Source organism: Mustela lutreola, chromosome 8 (assembly GCF_030435805.1).
Source record: "Mustela lutreola isolate mMusLut2 chromosome 8, mMusLut2.pri, whole genome shotgun sequence".
In the NCBI taxonomy this organism is placed as follows: Eukaryota; Metazoa; Chordata; class Mammalia; order Carnivora; family Mustelidae; genus Mustela; species Mustela lutreola.
This window is the reverse complement of record NC_081297.1, coordinates 15,578,430-15,596,946: the sequence shown is the minus strand read 5'-3', so window position 1 is coordinate 15,596,946 and position 18,517 is coordinate 15,578,430. Positions and strand designations below refer to the sequence as shown.

The following is an 18,517-nucleotide window of genomic DNA, read 5'->3' as shown; positions in this document are numbered from 1 at the left end:
TGAGAAGTGGAAACGCCTAGCTGGGTGGGCGGGGCGGCGCTGTCGCGTGGCGCCGCTGTCGCGTGGTGCCGCTGACTCTGGGTCTCGCTGCAGGTGCTGGGCGCAGGAGAACCAGGAGCAGGAGGAAAAGAACTCCGCAGCCAACCCCTACGACTACAGGAGGCTCCTGCGCAAGACCTCCCAGCGGCAGCGCCTCGTGCAGCAGGTGTAGTCCCGCTGTTCCGGGGGCCACCCCATGGGAATGTGCGCAGACTGCGGGGCTTTGCAGGGGCCAAAGCGGGAGACCCTCGGACGCTAGCACCACAGGGAGCTGCAGCCGAGGCCCTGACCCTGGAACCGGCTGCCCGCTGCCCTCGCCCCTCCAGTGCCTGGCCCAACCTCTTCGAAAGCGGAGAAATGAGAGCTCTTCGGGCGCCGTGTCCCCGCACTCTGGCACCCTCCTCTCCCACCAGCCCGCCAGTCGGGGCTCCTAGTCCCTGGCCCCCCGTGTATCTCTTTGTTCACTCATTTGCGACTCCTGTGGACCCGACTGCGCCCGAGCTCTCGCCAATCCCTCCCGGTCGTTTTGCTTGACTTCACAGATTTCTTTTCCCTTGGAAACGGCTCTCCCAGACCCGCGGGACACCCGAGGGGCGAGCAAAACAAAGCCCGGGTGGGAGGAGAGGCGAGGGCGGGGGAAGCTTTGAAGACGGAACTTCATCACACTCGCGCTTTCCCTTCCCGAGGTTACTGCGGCTATTAAATAAAGGAAGTGCCTTGGAAAGTCCGTGGCTTTCCACCGATATATCCACCGATATTCCCCTTTAGGACTGCACAACTCCCGTCCAGCTGCGCCGGTGCAGGTGCCCAGGCAGGGGGGCTACAGTGCCTGTCTCCAGCAAACAGTCCCCGTCTCCAACCCTCCCAAACAAACATACCACCAGGTCTTGCCACCCAAACTTGGCCTCCGGACGATCGCCCACATCCCTCCACACCGGGCGTTGGCACACACACCTTTAGCCCCATTGAGCCAACTGTCAAGTTTTTTAGGTTCTCCTAGTCTGCAGATTTAAGACAATTTTGGTGTATTTAAGAGAGAGGGGAGGCCAACGGGTGGGCAGAGGTTCGCCTTCCCCAGTTAACTGCATCTCATTTTAAAACCTGGGTGAGCTCTTCTATGGCACTGACACCGTCCTGGTCTACGCTATCTGAAGAGCGTCAGGAAGGATGGTGAGATGATTTCAGGAGGACAGAATTGGGAGATGGGTTTGGGGTATGGGGCATGTCGCACCTGCGGCCCAGAACCAGGAGACTTGGGGGAAATTTTTGGAGGATCGAGTGAGGGATTTTGGAGGATTGAGTGTTTGTTGCGCAGCTCGCCCACCAGATGTAAGGTACTCTCCAACCCAAACCCAAAATGCTGAGGCCGTAAAGTCCCCTGACAGATAACTCTGTCAGCCTCCTCACTTTACAATGAGACCAGCTGCAGGGGAAACCTCCCGCTGTGGCAGGGCAGAGCTCAGAGTTCGAGTGCACTGTAGGCCCTGCTCCTTCTCTAGATTCTGGTTGCCGCCTCTGCTCCGGGGTCAGCCCTTGGGGTGACAGCTGTTGGGACAGGCTGCAGGCTGGGCCTAACACAGGCACCAGTGAAACCAGCACGAGGGCGCACTGCCCACCGTCAAGGAGGGGAGAGATTCTGGAACTCTACTGAATTGAGTTCCCACGCCCCAACCCATGCATCCACCAACCACTGGGAGGCCCTCTGTGGGGAGAAAGCTGAGCTCCGCTGCGCTGCCAGGCCTCCTCAAGCTTCTGAAGTGGCCAGCAGTGGACCAGACACCTGGAGCCCAGCCCTTCCGTCGCTGGACTGGGAGGCAATAGACGCCCTACCTAAACTCTCCACCCCCTTTAAGGGAATCACAAACACAGTGAAAGGTTTCAGTGTTTTTATTTCCCTTTTTTTCTTTTGTATTTCTTTGTTTTCTCTCCTTTTTTCTTTCTTTCTTTTCAACTCTCTTTTCCTGTCCTTTGACATTTGAGCCCTGGGAAAACTTGTAGCAGACATTCTTCTTTGGGAGACCTGCAGAGCGAGCTCTGGATAACCCACGGACAAAAAAAATAGGTCAACCCAGGAAACCTGCCCAGGAGAGCAGCACCCGGAGCTTGGGTCTCTTGCCCCCTGCTGAGAAAGAGGCTTCGAAAGCTTTTCCCCAGAGTGCTGCCCCCTCCCCTTCCCATTCTGTGGCTGCCTCCTTTGTGAACTAATGACTGTAATTATTACCTCGCTGAGCTCTTTTGTTATCTCCAGTGCCAAGCCCAGGAGTGGGGGGAGTGGGCTCCTTTTCGAAATCAAAGTCTTTATGAAGCAAATTGCCGTCTAGGGAGGGACCACGTTAAGGGAAGACAAATCAGATCCCTGAGTGCAGTGAAGTAGGGTGTGTTAAATAAAAAATCTAAGTACCACCATTAGATTCAAAGTACTCCAGAGCTGTGGGATTTAATCGAGTTTAAACAGTGGGATTTTATGCCACATTAAAAAATATATATATATGTTAAGTACAGGTGTTGTGGTTTCTACCTTCCCTGTGTTTTAATCCGTTTCTTCCTTCAGGGCTTTGTGAGTGTTTTAAAAGCTTGTTCTAAAGAATCTTTATGTCTTCGACCACTTATCCATTGCAGAGAAGTTCTGCAACCTCAGCGTTCTGGGTTGAAGCAAAACATTGCAGGATTCGGTGTGGATTTAAACAAAGAACTGATCTCTCCGACTGCTGGAGCCAGAGCCGCGCAGCTGTCCTGCCCGCGCGCAGACGGCTGAACCACGGAGTCTTTACACCCTGGCGTTGTAACCTGGGTCCTCTGAAGCCGAGAGCGCCGGAGGTGGCCACACTGAGGCCTGGGTCCATGCCCACCAAGCGCCGATGGCAGGAGGCAGGCTTCCCGACACAGGCGGCTTTGCAACAAGTCTACGGCAGGACCTTGGCCAGCGCCCTTTCCTGCCAACACTCCGGGGCAGGGGTTTGGATCCTGGTGCCCCTCCCCTCCCGCGCACGAAAGAAGACAAAGCTTCGTGGAAAGACTTTACCAGGCCCCCGCCTGTCTGGGACGTAGGACTTGGGCTTGAATGCGGCCACCCAGGCCCCACGACGCCCTCCATAAGCGAGGATCGAAGGGTCGTAGCCAAGAGAGGATCCGTCAGTCTCTGCTTTGGCAGAGGCTTTGGTAACTTGATTGAGGAGGGCCGAGAAATGAGGGCTTGTGAACAGAATGGAAATGAAAAACGTTCGCTCAAGGGAATGCACGCGGTGGAAGGCAAGACGCAGCCTTTCCAGCGTCTTCCTCAGCCTCTCTCTCAGAGTCCAGGAGCCGCAAGATGTGCGTGACGCTGATCTCCGCTACCAAGAGAAGCAGCGCGAACTCAACGCGCCCCAAATTTCTCAGGGCGTCTTCCCTTTGTTTAACAGCTTTTAACGTAAAGGATATTATACGAGAGTCGCGATTCTGACTTTATCAGAAGAGAAGAAACCCCTTCCCACCAGGCTTCAGGAATAGTGAATCTCGCCGCCCCCACCACCGTCCTCCCGCTATCGTGAAGATTCCCGGAGGGGTCGGGGGTGGGGAGGAGATGATCGGTTTGAGGCCTGCAGACTCGAGGGCCCAGCAGGCGATGCCTTCTTTCCGCCTTGAATGTGGAAAGCTCAGATTGCTTAGCTGGAAACTGTACATGCGTCCCACGCACACGTCGATTCCGGTCTTACGGAAGCAGCAAAACCTTCCACGCCTCCGCGGGCCAAGGTCACCAAATGACCCGATCAGCTGACCCTATCAGCTCTCAATCCTGCCTGCTGATTCTAGTAGTTCTCCCTCGCCCCCCTCCAAGAAGTTTCCATTCGTTTTATTATTATTATTTTTTTTTTTCCGCAGCCCCAGGCCCTCGGTGATAGGCTCCTGCATGGATTTTAATTGCCTCAGTCAGCCGTCTTTCTCCCAGCCGTCACTCAGATCCTGGACGGTGGGTTCGGCGACCGCGCTCCCCGAACCACGGGAATGACGCGCTCTCGAGCACCGCGCGGCTCAGTGGCAAGGCGTCAGGCTCCGCTCAGGAGCTGAAATGAGCCTTTCAGTGCGTAGGCGCCCTCCCCCCACGGTCCCCTCCCCAAGCTCACGAACCGCTGGTGATTCCAGCCCAGCCGCCGGGACTCTCGAGGTCACAGCGACCTCAGCACCGTCTTGGAGGAAGGCGGCGCGGAAATCGCGCCTCCTTCCCGGCAGCGGGAGCCAGACCTCAAACAATACGCCAGTCGATGCCTGTGTGTGACTCGGTTCGGCCACCGGCTCCGCCTGGCCGAGGTCTGTCTGGTCTACCCCTCGCTGGAGCCGCGCGCAGTCGGCCGTGTTAGCACTCTGGACAGCGCTCCCGGGCCCGCGGGGGCAGTCTGCAGGCCTGCGGCTAGCGCTCCCCAGGGGCTCCCCTGCACGCCTCCCACCCACACGCTCTGACTCCAGCTCGTGAGCACCGTCTGCCTCGCCTCCTCCCGCTCCCATTTTTTTTTTCTCTCCGCCGCCCCCTCATCCATCCGGATTGGACTCCTTCTCCTTCAAAAGCAGTTCGGGCGCTCGGCGCCTTCCCATATCCCTGCGGCGCGGACCCTCCGGTCTCCCTCCCTATCTAACCGCAGCGACGTCTCTAAGCCCTAACCCCAGCACACATACACGCACTAACACGCAGACACGCACGTTGCCTGTCCCTGTGTGTCACCCACCCTCTGCCGCACGGCCGCGCGGGTCCCCGCACCGTACCCTCCTCCCGCCACACTCACACACGCACGCGCGCGCAGAGGCGAGCCTAGCCGAGGGCAGCTCGCCGACAGTTCGCACTCCGAGGCGACCCGCTCCAGTCGCACAGCGCTGATGGCATCTCCAGGCTCCGGCTTTTGGTCCTTCGGGTCTGAAGATGGCTCCGGGGATCCCGAGAACCCCGGCACAGGTAGGGGAACAAGGGTCTGCTCCAGGAGAGCTTTGCGGGTGGACTGGGGTTTGCAGTGCTAGGGAAGACGAAGGAGGTTTTTCCATATGCAACAGGAAACTTCGGACACTTCGCCCTGCTCTCGCTGTAGGTCCCTGATGTCCCAATAGACCAAAACCCCACATGCCCTTATCTCTTGGGAAAGACGCCTAAGAATCTCAGACTCCTTTCAGTGAAGTTTGGGAGAGCCCCCCATACACAGAGGCGTCTCCGCGAAACCGAATTCCGTGGGACTGGGGCACTGCCACCATCTTGGTGTCTGGACCCTGTAGAGGGATAGAGTGGCTGTGGGAAAAGGGAAAAAATGGAAGAGAGAATTCTTGGTCTGGAAGGAGAGCCTGCGAGGAAAATGGACAGCTTCGATATCTAGGAAAACTCGCTGGAGCAAGGCAGGAAGGGGGGTTTGCCTGAACGTTCCTATCGGCACCTGGAAGGCAAGTGCCAAAGGGCTGGAGTCTGGGCTTCTCTTGAAAACAAATCAGCGAACCTAGGGTCGGGCCGGGCCGGGCCGCGCGGCTGCCGCGCCCCTCCCGCACCTGTCCTCTGTGCGGAGCTCCCGGAGGCCCTTTTCCCGACCCCGGGTTTAGTGCGTTTGTTCCCATAGAACGAAATTTCACACGTCTGCCGTTCTCTTTCCGCCTCGCTGTCCTCCTACCTGTCTTTCCTTGCAGCGAGAGCCTGGTGTCAGGTGGCCCAGAAGTTCACAGGCGGCATAGGAAACAAGCTGTGCGGTGAGTGCCCTGCTCATGAGGGGGGAGGGAATCGAACACGGCCAGTCAGTCGCCTCTGGGTCCCGCGGGGCAATGTCACCTTCTCACCTCCGCATCCCCACCAGCGGAGCTGAGGTTTCTTGGCCGGGAATAGGCAGGGGCGAGGTGCCCGGGGCCCGCAGCCTGCTGACCAGCGCTATCGTTGTGTTTGCCTAGCCCTGCTCTACGGAGACGCCGAGAAGCCCTCGGAGAGTGGCGGGAGCCAGCCCCCGCGGGCCCCCTCCCGGAAGGCCGCCTGCGCTTGTAATCAGAAACCTTGCAGTTGCCCCAAAGCGGATGTCAACTATGCGTTTCTACATGCAACAGGTAAATGCGCTTCGTGGGGTCCCCGGGAACCACTGTCCCTCGCACAGCTCCACCCATCGCGAGGAAAAGGGACCGAGTGCCAGGGCGCTGGCCCCAGTCGTTGAGAATCAGGGTGGAGGCGGGCGGACCTTGGGTGAATCTTCAGCTGTAAACGAGAAACACTGTGCCTGTCCCTTCATCTGAGCCCCAACCCGGGCCTAAGCGCAGCGTTGGGCCTCGGCGCTCTAGTCCCAGAGCCGCCCTTGGGTTTGCGTTTGGCGGAGGTCCCCGCGCGCGCCGAACCTCGAGGTCGACTTCTTGGTGGCCGCTGAAACGAGTGGGACTTGGTTGCTGAGACGTTCTAGGTCTTTAAATCGCAAGAGTAACTCATAGGCGCAATTTCACAGGGAAACGATTACCTTCACGTGAGACCTGTGCGGAGTTTTACTCCCCTGTGTTTACACACCCAGTCACCTAAATGAGCGCGCGAGCGCGCGCACACACACACATACACACAGACAGACTTAGTTAGCGAGCCATCTTAATGGGTCAGAGATCCTAACATTGCATGCTCCACTTTGCCTGATTTGCCCAAAGGCAATCCTCAAACATTTCTGATGTGACGTATTTCCATAATCGTTTAAGATGATTTACTGAGATATAACATTTGGACGGACCCCTGTGAAACAGATGAACGGAGGCATAGTCTTTTTAAAAAGAAAGCAAACAACACGTTGTGGATTGAAATGCAAGAATTAATTTGGGATGGGGGGAGAAACCGCAATTTCTCTTTTTCCTTCGTCTTTGAAAAATACCTCCCCTTTAAAGAAAACGCTCTGCGTTTCCAGATTTTTTTTTTTAAGCACAACATCTCTCCATCCAAAGAGAAATTGCCAAATCAAGATCTTGCATGGATATTTTCACGGTAAAATTAAAATGTGGTATTTTTTATTCCATTCTTTAGACCTGCTGCCAGCATGTGATGGAGAAAGGCCCACTTTGGCGTTTCTGCAAGACGTTATGGACATTTTGCTTCAGTATGTGGTGAAAAGTTTCGATAGATCAACCAAAGTGATTGATTTCCATTACCCTAATGAGCTCCTTCAAGAGTATAACTGGGAATTGGCAGACCAACCACAAAATTTGGAGGAAATTTTGATGCATTGCCAAACGACTCTAAAATATGCAATTAAAACAGGTATTGTCCAGTCAAAAATAATAAAGCTCTTTTTTCTTTTTACAATTTTTATTTTATATTAAAATGTTTTCTGTTTGGGGGTTACTGGTCTTTTCAAATTTACAGAGTTATTTTCATCAGTTAAAAAAGTCATTATTAGAATGCTATAAAGCAAAGGCACCCTTTACTATTGATGTTTTTGCAATTGATAATATCAGAAACATTATAAATGTATCAGGTATAAATCATCAGATTTACATTGCACGCATTTGGCCATGGAGATTAACCACTGATGTAGAAGCAATCATTTGTCAACAGTGGCCAGTAGAAATGACCCAAAATGGAGACAGAAAGGGAATATAGAAATGAAAGCTCAAAAGGCATGATCCAAACAGAAGCCCAATACTAGTATAGTGCTAGTCATTTCCACAGAGTAGGAATGGTCAGACATTGGACAAACCATTCTATGTAATTATCGCTACAGAGAAACAATAATTTGGCATTGTCTCAAATGGCCAGGACCTCAGATTCAAACCCCAGGTTTTCTCTTTTTTTAAAAGAAATGTCCACAAAAGGAAACACAATACGAACTAGCTTAACTCTTCAACCGTGTTATATACAAGGATGTGTGTGTGCTTCATAGCCATTCTGAATATAAAATGAAGAAAATGGGTGGGGGAGGGGAATCAAATATCCTTATCCTTATTTTAAAATGTATTTTGTATTTATTGCTTTTTTTCACAGTAGTCTTCATACGCTATTCATTTTGCAGCCCCAGGTGTAACATTTATTTGGGCACATTCTAAGCTTTATTTTATCTACGCAAAAATCAGCTGTTTGTCTCTCCAGGTCACGGTTACCCCTTCTTTTCCTGCCTTGTCTCTAACCATGCTGATGCATGATACCACTACACTTCCTTAAAGCAATAAAACTAAGTATGAATGAATACCACAAGGGATAGAATACCTTGTGGCTCTAAATTGATTTGTAGCCTTAAAAAAGATCCGCTGGCAAATAAAAATGTCACATGAATACTAATTACCATAGGAACTTGATCTTTTTATGTTGCCATTTCTTTGGTTAATGAATTCTCATATTGCTCTCATCAACAACAAGCATTTTACAAATGTTTGCTGTGCAACTTTTAGCTACTTTTTGGGGTTTTGTTTTTCCATTTGTTATACCAACAGAGAGGAAAAGTATGCAAAGAATCAGCCTAGGGAAATGGATCTGCTGCATTATTAGTAACCGCTTCTGTGGGACTATAGACTTAGAACTAGGTACATAGGGAAAGGAGTTGAACTTGGTGGTTTTGATCACACTTGGTCTGTGGAGTATGAATTTTGAAGGCTTATTAGTTATCATTCTCAATTATGTTCACAGAGAATCCACATGATGTTTATAGTAGGCATTACAGATGTTCTTCCTCCCAGCTTTTGATGTATCTGTGGGTGCAAACCTGAACAGTGCCTTTAATTCATTTTTGTTTGACCCATTCCCCTACCCTAATATTTCAGTGTGATAATAGTAGGTTGCTACCTATTATTTTTATTGCTACCAAACTGAAAAGAACCTATAAAAATGTTTTACATCTTCATCCTTAAAAGCTGGTGATGTCTGACGTGTAATTTAAAGAGTTAAGATAATGGGAATTGCAAGTCAATGAAAGTCATAGTTCTGTCCCTCAATGCTTCATTTAGCGTCAGGAGAAGATGGGGCCATTCAGTTCTTAGATTTTGCCATAATCCTTGTGAAACTGTTGGTCAAATGTCGTTCTAATGCATTTTATTTCAAGTTCAGAGGGAAATGGGATGAAGTTGGATTTCTAAGCATCAATATCAATATTATTTATAACATATGTAGTCTTCTGGTCTTCCGTGTTCCACCCCCAAATAGCAGTTCAAAGAATTAACACCAGCCACCTCTTTTTGACTGGCAAGTTTACAGGTTTTTATGTTATAACTAGCATTTGACCACTAGCCCTATTTAGGGTGTGTAAAGTTGTTACCATCTCTGTGACCATAAGGCATTTTAGTTCTCCTCAGGAGATGCTTTTTAAAAATACGTTAGCACCTGCTTTCTACCAAGGAGTCCATAATCTAATTTCCACTTGGGCTCCAAGCTCAGAGAGGAGTGAAGAGCAGTGGGGAAGATACTTGCAAAGGACAGTCCTCATGTATTGTTAAAATTACATCTGTAAGAACTGTTGGAACAGAAAACTGAAAACTGCAGAGAATGATAGAATTCTGGAATAATTAACATTTTCGTGGCCCATTGGACTTGGTAGTGGTAGTGGTAGGGGGGTGGGAGTGCAGGGGTTAATGTCTTGAGTCCTTTAACGGAGCCATCAGACAAAGAAATGGAAGCATCGATAAATGAGGCCATCCTTGGGTGCGTGCTGCGGGCACACAGAGAGCAGTTTGGACCGACTCTGTAGACCTCCCCAGCTGATGGTGGACAAGAGGGTCAGGGCCGCCAGGGGCTGGTCGTTGGCCTAGGCTGCGCAGCCTTCGCGGCTCATTTGCTAATCTGTGGGGAGCGTTCCAGAGGCGTGAGCGGCTCTAATCTCACGTTTCCTCCTTGCTGTCTACCCGGCCGTGGGGCTGCTGCGTAAAGCCGCCAATCCCCGGCCGGTGGGGGCGGCGGCGGCGGCGGCAGCTGGATGCCCAGGACGGCTGGGACAGCTGGCAGCCTCCAAGGCAGGTCTCTAACACCCTTTCTCTCCGAGAGCCCTGCCTGGATTCGCCGGCAGCCTGCAGGGAGTCACAGGGAGGGAGCAAACAGAATATTTCCGCAGCATACTCCTGCAGAAATCAAGAGGACATGTTGTTCTAACCTGTCAAACAATCTCCCTCCGTTCTTTTTCACATCACTGTCAGTGAATGAAAAATTTGAAGCACGAGAGATTCAGGTGCTGTGGGAGATCCAGGTCAAAAAAATAAAGAAGGGAGTCAAGCCATGGAAGCCTCAAACTTACTTCCCAGTTTTCCAATGGCAGGTAGCAGGATGGATGGGCCTTTTGATATCCTGGAGCTGGACACACACCTTGGAATTTCTCTCTCTCTCTCTCTTTTCTTTTTCTTTCTTTCTTTTTTTTTTTTTTTGCAGAGGTTTTCATCCCAAAGTTTCCCGAGTGTTAAATAGTGTGTGATAATAGATGCCACATTCATCCAGAAAATGCATATGAATTGGGAGAGTAGATTAATGGATTGATTTGCTAATCTTTATTAATTTCCTCGCTTTAAAGATATGGCTTAGGGAAAGAGAAATGAAGGGGCATCGGGAGGGAGAAGCGGCTGTGATTTCAGCTGTGAGCTCTAATGAAATGGGGAGTCAATGAGGCAGAGACAGGGGAGAGCTGTTCCAGACCACGGCCCCCCGGCGGCAGCTTTCTCACTTTCCCTGGATACATAAACTGACAGGGTCAGCATCAGAGGGCCTGGTAAAGAGCGAAAAGGTAGAAGGGCACTGTGCACAGCCACAGGGAGGCAAAACAATGCCCGAGAGTGAGTGAGAGCCACACAAATCCAGTCTCTTTGAAATGCGCCCTTTACCAGCTCCAATCTTTTCTCTGTGTCTAATTGTGTAGCCACATGCCGGAGACTGATAAGAGCACTCCAGTCCTGCAGATAAGCTCTGTATTGACTTTTGTCCCTGTTTTCCCCATTGCTTTTCTTTATCTTGTTCCGCCCATGCCGGCCTGAGACACCGTCATCCCCGGGCTTCACACAGGTGTCCGTAAGTGGAGGCCACCTTTTTATCAGATGCTATTTCCATAGTTGATCATCTTCCAAAATTTTTGCTTCCAAGCAAATCACAGATTTAGAGATAGGCTTTTATGGGGCACGACAAGGAATGGAATTCTAATGAGGTATTTACAATCACATTTAAAATAATAGCCTCGGGAGTATTTGGATGTCAACTCCTTTAGAGAGTTTTAGAGAAATCTAGAAGTTAATTAGATAAGCTTGGCTAATGGACTCATCAGCCCATTGAATATATCTTCATGTATCTTGTTGACAGGGGCAGTGATGTTGACTGTATCCTGCTTTATTTTAAATCACAACTGTGAAGGAGTTCTGTTGTTTGTAATCAAATATTTGGACCAAAAAGAATCAACAAGAATTAGATTTGCCTATGCCCTCTATAGGCAATCATCACCTTTTGAATCCAGGACAGATCACTCAACAGACTGTCCTATTTTCCCATTTTTGCCTTGTCTTTTGTAATCATCAGTCATTTGTCACTGATATCATTACGAATGTTGGCATGCCTGGCGGAGGTCATGCTATGACTGATTCCCGGAACAACTTCAACAAAAAAGGATTTTTAGCAGCACGAGTGTAAACAAGAATAGCTTTGGATTACATGAGCATTTTAGTTTGCAAATGTATTGAAGGCATGCTAGGAAATAAACTAGCATACGCATTGCAAACCCCACTTGTTATTTTTTTTTTTAATAGGATAATGTTTAGGGGAAGTTTTTTTTAGAGTGTGTTTTAAGAAATACCAAAAAACCAAAAGAGTCCCTCTTGTTAGATGAAATACTCCTTTTGGGTGTGTCTGCGTGAATGCACCTACACGCACACGCACATGATGGGTTTCTGAATATGGATTTCCTATTACTGAAGGATATTTCAAGGTTCTTTAGCTGGAGCGATCCTGTGTTTGAGAGGCATTTAGTTTCACTGGATGCAGTCCTGATTCTGGTTTTCCATTATATTCAGGGCATCCCAGATATTTCAATCAACTTTCCACTGGACTGGATATGGTTGGATTAGCAGCAGACTGGCTGACGTCGACAGCAAATACGAACATGTAAGTCGTTAAATGTGGAGTGTTTTTTTTTTTTTAATCCAGGATAATTATTAGTGAGATTTCGTGGTCTTTATTCTACTTCTCATGTGAAAATCCCTTTTTAATTAGGTAGCCCCTAACATAGTGATACAAACTTCAGAAGTATATGGGTGTTCACTTTAACTTAGAAGAGTCCTGATGTATCTTTCATGCAATCGAAGTTATATAACATTTTTCAAACACAAAAGGCGCTTTCTTTGGCATTTTGGATTTATAATTATGTATAATGCAAACAAGAAACGGGACCAGATGATGTCTTTTAAATAGTATTACTCTGGAATGTTCTTTATTTATTCAATGTGATAAATAACCCTTGAGCATTAAGCCCTTAACTTTAGGAATATGGAAAAATGGGCAACCTTTAAGAAGACATAATTTTCTCTCTGTTCAATGTTATAATCAAAACCTTTGTGAATGTAGAGTTTGAAAAGAGATGTACAGTAGTTCTATGGATGTTGTAACAATGAAGTCTTTCTTCGAGTTACATACATAAAATGTGGCCATTACTACTTTTCAGGTTCACCTATGAAATTGCTCCAGTCTTTGTGCTCTTGGAATATGTCACGCTAAAGAAAATGAGAGAAATCATTGGCTGGCCAGGGGGCTCTGGCGACGGGATATTTTCTCCCGGTATATGATATTTCAACCTTTCTTTGTATTTTTTCTTCTGATATGCAGTGCCTCATTATGAACACAGGAACGATTAAATACCTAGTCTGTATTTCTGCTTATGTTAAATAGGTTATGTTGATCAAAAGCATGAGTGTGATAATACATGACCATTGACCATGCTTCCAAGCCAACTCCCCATGCTTGAGCAATAGTTATTTGTGTTCAGAAAGAGGATAAACAGGTGGAAATTTACCCAGTCTTTCTACTGTGATCCCATCTAGAAGGTGTGGTGGATCGTGAGGAACAGAAGAATAAAGATTCCTCGTAAGGGAATTCACTCTCTGAACTCTTCCCACAATTAGTGAAAGGGTAGCCTCATTTAATAAAGCCTTCTCTGTTTCGGGATGCATTATAAGGCACAGCTATGTAATAGAGCGTAGGTACTCTGTCTCTTTCAAGTAACAACCAGAGAAGCTGATTTACATTAATTTCAAGGAGGACAGAGAGTGACTTGGGAAACCGTTTCTTAAAGCTGAAACAGAGGGTGCTGATTCCTTCCAGAGGCTTCTCTCACCTTCCCTCCTTGCATCCTGCTTTTTATCACCAGCCACTGGATTCTAAACTCCATTGTTCACACCTCTTGCAGCCAAGAGAATCAACCTGACACAAAAAAGCCTTGCCCTTGGTTCCGGATCTGTATGTGACCTTGGTTTTGATGCAGAGAAGAAATAGAAGTTAGAAAGGTGGTTGGGAGGGAGAGTCACTGACCCGTGGAAAATAAACCTGATGCGCAGACCATCACCTAATCAGTGGCAGGAGAGGGTCATCAGAATGGGGCCAGCGCTCTGTGCACGGAGACTGGCCCTGTTGGGGAGGCCACAGCCACGCCTGCCATTATGTCAGCAAGGGCCATGTCAGGATGTCCCTTCCACAAACCCACAGAGACAAGTGGATGAAGAGGGAGAGAGAAAATAAAGAACAGGTTGAAAGAAGAAATGATAGGCGGGCAACAGTGGCCTCAAGGGTACGGCTTAAATTAAGCAGCCTTACCTACAAGCTTAGATCTGCTATTATATTTTATGCTTTTAAAGATACAACACCATTTTTCAGGTGCTGAAGGAAAACATGTTAGTTAAATGGAAGGGAAAATTAGCCTTTTTTTTTTTTTTTTTTTCCGTTAAACACCAGCTGTGATGAATTTAAAGCTAGCCTTTATTTTGTAAGAGAACTCAGTTTTCCTTTGGAAAACCATTCCCCATGGAGGGAACTTTGTCATCCTTGTCTGAAACTGAGGCTCTTAAGGTATTTTTCATGAGGAATTAGGTAGTGTTCAGAGACCAGCATTGTTTCTATCTCTATTCTTCCTCTTACAAGGTTGGTTATGTGATTGAGCGTCCTGAGCTCTCTTTAGTGGTCCCCAGGAGAGACAAGAGAACAGCTGCTCCTGCCGACCCTGAAAGCTTGGCTAAGGGGGCTTGGGCCAGGCCTAATGTAGCTGTTCTTGGAACCCTCTTGGCCTGGAAAATATACACCCAGAGAAAGAACCCTCTTTGGCAGTTCTGCTAAGTATAGACACCCTATCAATGACAGAAGATGATCATGTGGAAAGACTTAACCTTGATCATGAGGCTTCTTCCTTGGAGCCTAAAGATCCATATTCTCTCATGTCAAGATGGAAGCCACTGATGTCATGCTAAGTATCATGTAGACATTGCAAAGTGGGGAGGGGACAGAAGAAAAGGCCATTGGCAAACTGTTTCTGCTCTGCTCTCTACAAGGCATTACAGAGGAGAGATGGATTATAGCATCCTCGCTTGCAAATGGCTGCCTTTCCAGGTAGCCTCCAGCCTTACTCCTAGGATATAGGGTCTTCCAATTTAAGGAGTCGGGATAGGGAAAATCATACCTCGTATGTGCCTGAGATCTGAAAGTCCTATTGCCTGGGACTAAACACAGAGATTTAGGTCTGTGACTTGAATACATAGCTCAGCTCATTTTACTTTGCACCTCTGTCTATAACATCCAGAGGCTTCATGGAAAGGTCTCTGGAGCTTCTAGAAGAAATCTGTTTATATGATGTCACCTATGCCTGGGAGCTGAAGACTACTGGAGTGTTCCTCACTACTCAGCAAGTTGTGAAGGACCAAAGGAGAAGAAAAGGATATGTTGGCTTAGTCACAAACCTTTCCCTGTCTAATGGGATTTTCCTGACGATTCAGAGCTCGTTTTTGCATCCTTCCTCTCAAGATGCATCTGTCCTTCTGCCTGGGTGGCACAAAGCAGTCTGCTCTAATGATCCAGAATCTTCTTCATGTCTCTCAGGGCTCCTGGATCTCTAGACAGAGAATAATTGGAGTGAGGAGGCAAAATGAGGAGTGGCAAGGTAGAGCTGGAAGGTTCTTGAATAACTGCGCTATGTGACGTGTTTTCTTTGTGTTCATCTTCCCCTTTTTCTCCTGCCTCCTTTCTCCCCAGCCTCTCTCACAAGAACAACTGGGGCAGTGCTTCTCTGCTGGGGCTCTTGTACCCCCTAGGGGACATTTGGCCATGAATGGAGAAGTTCTCAATTGTCACAGCTGGGTGAGGTTGGGGGGAGGCAGGTAGCACTAGCAGCCTCTAATGGATAACAGTAGGGGATGCTGTTAAACACCCTGCAGTGCACAGAATGCCCCCCCCCCCCCGCCCACCCAACAAGCCCTTCTCATGCCCAAATATCATGAAGTACTGAGACTGAAAAACCATTGGATGGAATGGAATTTCCTTTAAAAGCTGGTCCCTTTCCCAGCAGCATCCTACAACCTCAGCCCTTGTAGACAAGGTGTCTGCTCAAAGCAGACCTGACCTGGATTCTGCTTGCCCCATGTCTCTGGGGTTCAGAAGATGTAGAAATTGCCCTTATTCTGACTGAAGACAGAGCCAGGACCAGGCTGCCTGCTTGCTTCAGGACCCAGGGTGCATGAGGCAAAAGTCATGGCCCTATGTGAGCCATTCAGTTTGGTAAAAAGAGCTCTCCACTCCTCAGCCACCCAAAAGGAAGGGAACTCAAAGCCCAGTGTGTCCCCTATAGGAAAGGAGGAGATAGTGGCCTCACTCTGCCTCATGATGTCCCTGTTTCCATGTCATCATCTCCATTTGCATGCACAACAACCTGTCTTCATCTTATGTTGCAAAATTCTAAACTTTCCAACAATCTTGGGGGAAAGCTCACTTTTCTTTCCTGGAGACCTTACTTATAAGATATGAATGTTATGGTGTGACATCCTTGACAATCTTAGAACGACACAGGAAAGGCAATTCTACACAGACTTAAAATTCCCTTAGTTTTGCGTTTTCTTATCATTATGAAATAAGATTTTGTTAGCTGTTTTAACTATATTTCTGTGATATCTTTGAGTGGGAAGAATTTCTGGGGAAATGCACAGATGAGTATGATGAAATGGGCTTGGATGTTTATCCTCATTTTATGAGAATTGTGGATTAACAGTCCACACCATTAGCTACAACAGACCTATCTTAGAACAAGTACAAGACATTGCCTGAGTTGAAAAGAAGAGAAATGTTTTCTCCATCTGGATAAAAATAAGATTTCCACAGGCCTAATGAAGACTGACCACGTTCCCATGGTGCAAAGGAAGGCAATAATTTCTCAGTTCTAAAGAACCTCTTCAAAGGTTCTTTGAAGCAAAAGCAGAATCAATTGGCAGTTCTGTTCATTTGGGATACAAAGGGGTGGTATGTGTCCTATGGTTTGGCCCAATGATCCCTTCTCTTGACCCTCCTAGCCTGAGGATTCAGTCTGAGTTTGAGCATTCAGTTCACAGAATAACCAAAAAATATGGCCTTTCCCTGTGTCCAAGGAGGAGTCTAGGTCACTGGAAATAAAGAATAGTGCTTGCATGTAAAATGATGTTGGTAAGGACTACAAAAGGTCACTGTGTGTTGCTGTTACTTCCTTTAGGTGGCGCTATATCTAACATGTATGCCATGCTGATTGCACGCTTTAAGATGTTCCCCGAAGTCAAGGAGAAAGGAATGGCTGCTGTTCCCAGGCTCATTGCCTTCACATCAGAGCATGTACGTTGTTTGTTTCTGTTCTTTCCAAGTTTAAAGTTACAGTCTGTAAAGCCCAAGTGGAAAGAGTCATATTTGGAAATGCTTTATCCCCAGGGAGTAGATACTTCTTGGGAGAGAATGAGGGGAGAGAACAGTTGAGCGGCACAATGGCGTCGAGCCCCTTTCTCTTTGAAATGTAGGAAAACCCTCAAAGAGAAAGCAGGATGTTTTACTCCAAGTTTCTACACATCATTTTTCTGTAATAATGTTGTGGGGGTGGGGGAAGGAAGAGAGGAGAGGCCAGAGGGACTATGAACTCATTTGGACGACTGAGGCCATGACTACATAACTCAAATCTCCGGAGTGTCCCACTGATAACAATCTTTCTGTATGAAAATTCTGACCAGGTGTTCTATCTTCATGGTGACTTGCACCACTTAATGCTTATCTTTGGCGGACTTAACCAGAGGATTCACCACTCTGGAGAAATGGCCTAGCGGTCCTATCTGTCATATCTGCTCTTCAAGTCAGTTCTGTCTCAGCCCATTACAGCCTCCTGCGTCCTGCTAGGCTGCTGGCCAGGCAGGGTGCTGAAAGCTGGGACTTCTAGCTGAGCGCCACAGCATAGTACTTCATATTCTTTCCATGGCTTTCAAAGAGTTAAAGCCCTTCTCCCTACCTCCGAGGACACATTGAATAAAGTGGCCCACCCTGGGGACTCCTGGGTGGCTCAGTTGGTTAAGCAGCTGCCTTCGGCTCAGGTCATGATCCCAGCATCCTGGGATCGAGTCCCGCATCGGGCTCCTTGCTCGGCAGGGAGCCTGCTTCTCCCTCTGCCTCTGCCTGCCATTCTGTCTGCCTGCGCTCGCTCTCTCCCCCACTCTCTCTGATAAATAAATAAAATCTTTAAAAAAAAAAAAAAAAGTGGCCCACCCTGTTCACAAGCTAGTGGCTTCCCTCTGCTAGGCCTCCAGCTTTCCTTCCTTTGCAGAGATAAAACCACACACGAGCTCAACGCTATGCTTTGTAGCTGTTTGAGCAACATCTTGGCTCCAAATTCTCCCATCACACAGTCCTGCAGTAAACCAGAGGCTGTTCTTGCCAGGCGTTAGAAAGCATTACATGCCATGGAATTTCTAAGAATTTTCCTTCACAACCTCTGCCTCAGAGTAGCCTAGGGTCTGGGAAAGAGTTGACTCAGAGAAGATCAAAAAGCCCTCTGATGGTGGGGGAAATGGGAGATGGGGCGGGTATAGAGGTCTATAGGGAAATGAGAGTTTCCTGGAAAGAGACATCAGTGGGGAGAGGCAGGGAGTTATAGTGGGAGTCAAGGCACATCTCCATAGAACTTTAATTTTTCTGCTTTAAGTGATGTGTGTGTGTGTGTGTGTGTGTGTGTGTGTGTCCATAACAAGGAAGCAAAGGGCAAGTACGAACTAGAAACCAGTGAATACAATTCACAACCATAGCAGTAGCCATTGATTCAAAGAAACTCGTGATTTATGTTAACAAATTATCATCAGCATTCCGTTTTTGGTCATGTTTTATCATTTTCTTGTTTTGTTCCTTTGCCCTTCCTCAACTTACAGAGGTCAAATTTAGCAGAGACATTCACAGCCTGAAGTTACCTGCCTTTGCTTTCCTATTGCTACTTAAAAATTTACCACAAACTTAAAGGATTAAGCCAACATAAATTTATTATCTTATAGTTCTGGAAGTCAGAAATCTATAATGGGTCAGGCAATGCTCTGTTCTTTTGGA

The 18,517-nt window shown here is 47.9% G+C and overlaps 2 protein-coding genes across 5 annotated transcripts in view; both read left to right on the top strand.

Annotated features, from left to right (window-relative positions):
• MYO3A (myosin IIIA) overlaps positions 1–766 on the top strand; it is a 241,796-nt gene extending 241,030 nt beyond the window's left edge. For all 4 annotated transcript variants that reach the window (XM_059183893.1, XM_059183895.1, XM_059183894.1 and 1 more), the window contains one exon: positions 94–766. In XM_059183893.1, coding sequence (XP_059039876.1) covers positions 94–211 — 118 coding nt within the window. In that variant the 3' untranslated portion in view covers positions 212–766. The remainder of the gene's footprint in view (positions 1–93) is intronic.
• A 3,199-nt stretch (positions 767–3,965) lies between these two features.
• Positions 3,966–18,517, top strand: part of GAD2 (glutamate decarboxylase 2) — a 76,084-nt gene continuing 61,532 nt past the window's right edge. The window contains exons 1-7 of the mRNA XM_059183891.1: positions 3,966–4,963; positions 5,674–5,733; positions 5,929–6,078; positions 7,022–7,255; positions 11,962–12,052; positions 12,609–12,721; positions 16,662–16,777. Of these exons, the coding sequence (XP_059039874.1) occupies positions 4,888–4,963; positions 5,674–5,733; positions 5,929–6,078; positions 7,022–7,255; positions 11,962–12,052; positions 12,609–12,721; positions 16,662–16,777 (840 nt within the window). The 5' untranslated portion in view covers positions 3,966–4,887. The remainder of the gene's footprint in view (positions 4,964–5,673; positions 5,734–5,928; positions 6,079–7,021; positions 7,256–11,961; positions 12,053–12,608; positions 12,722–16,661; positions 16,778–18,517) is intronic.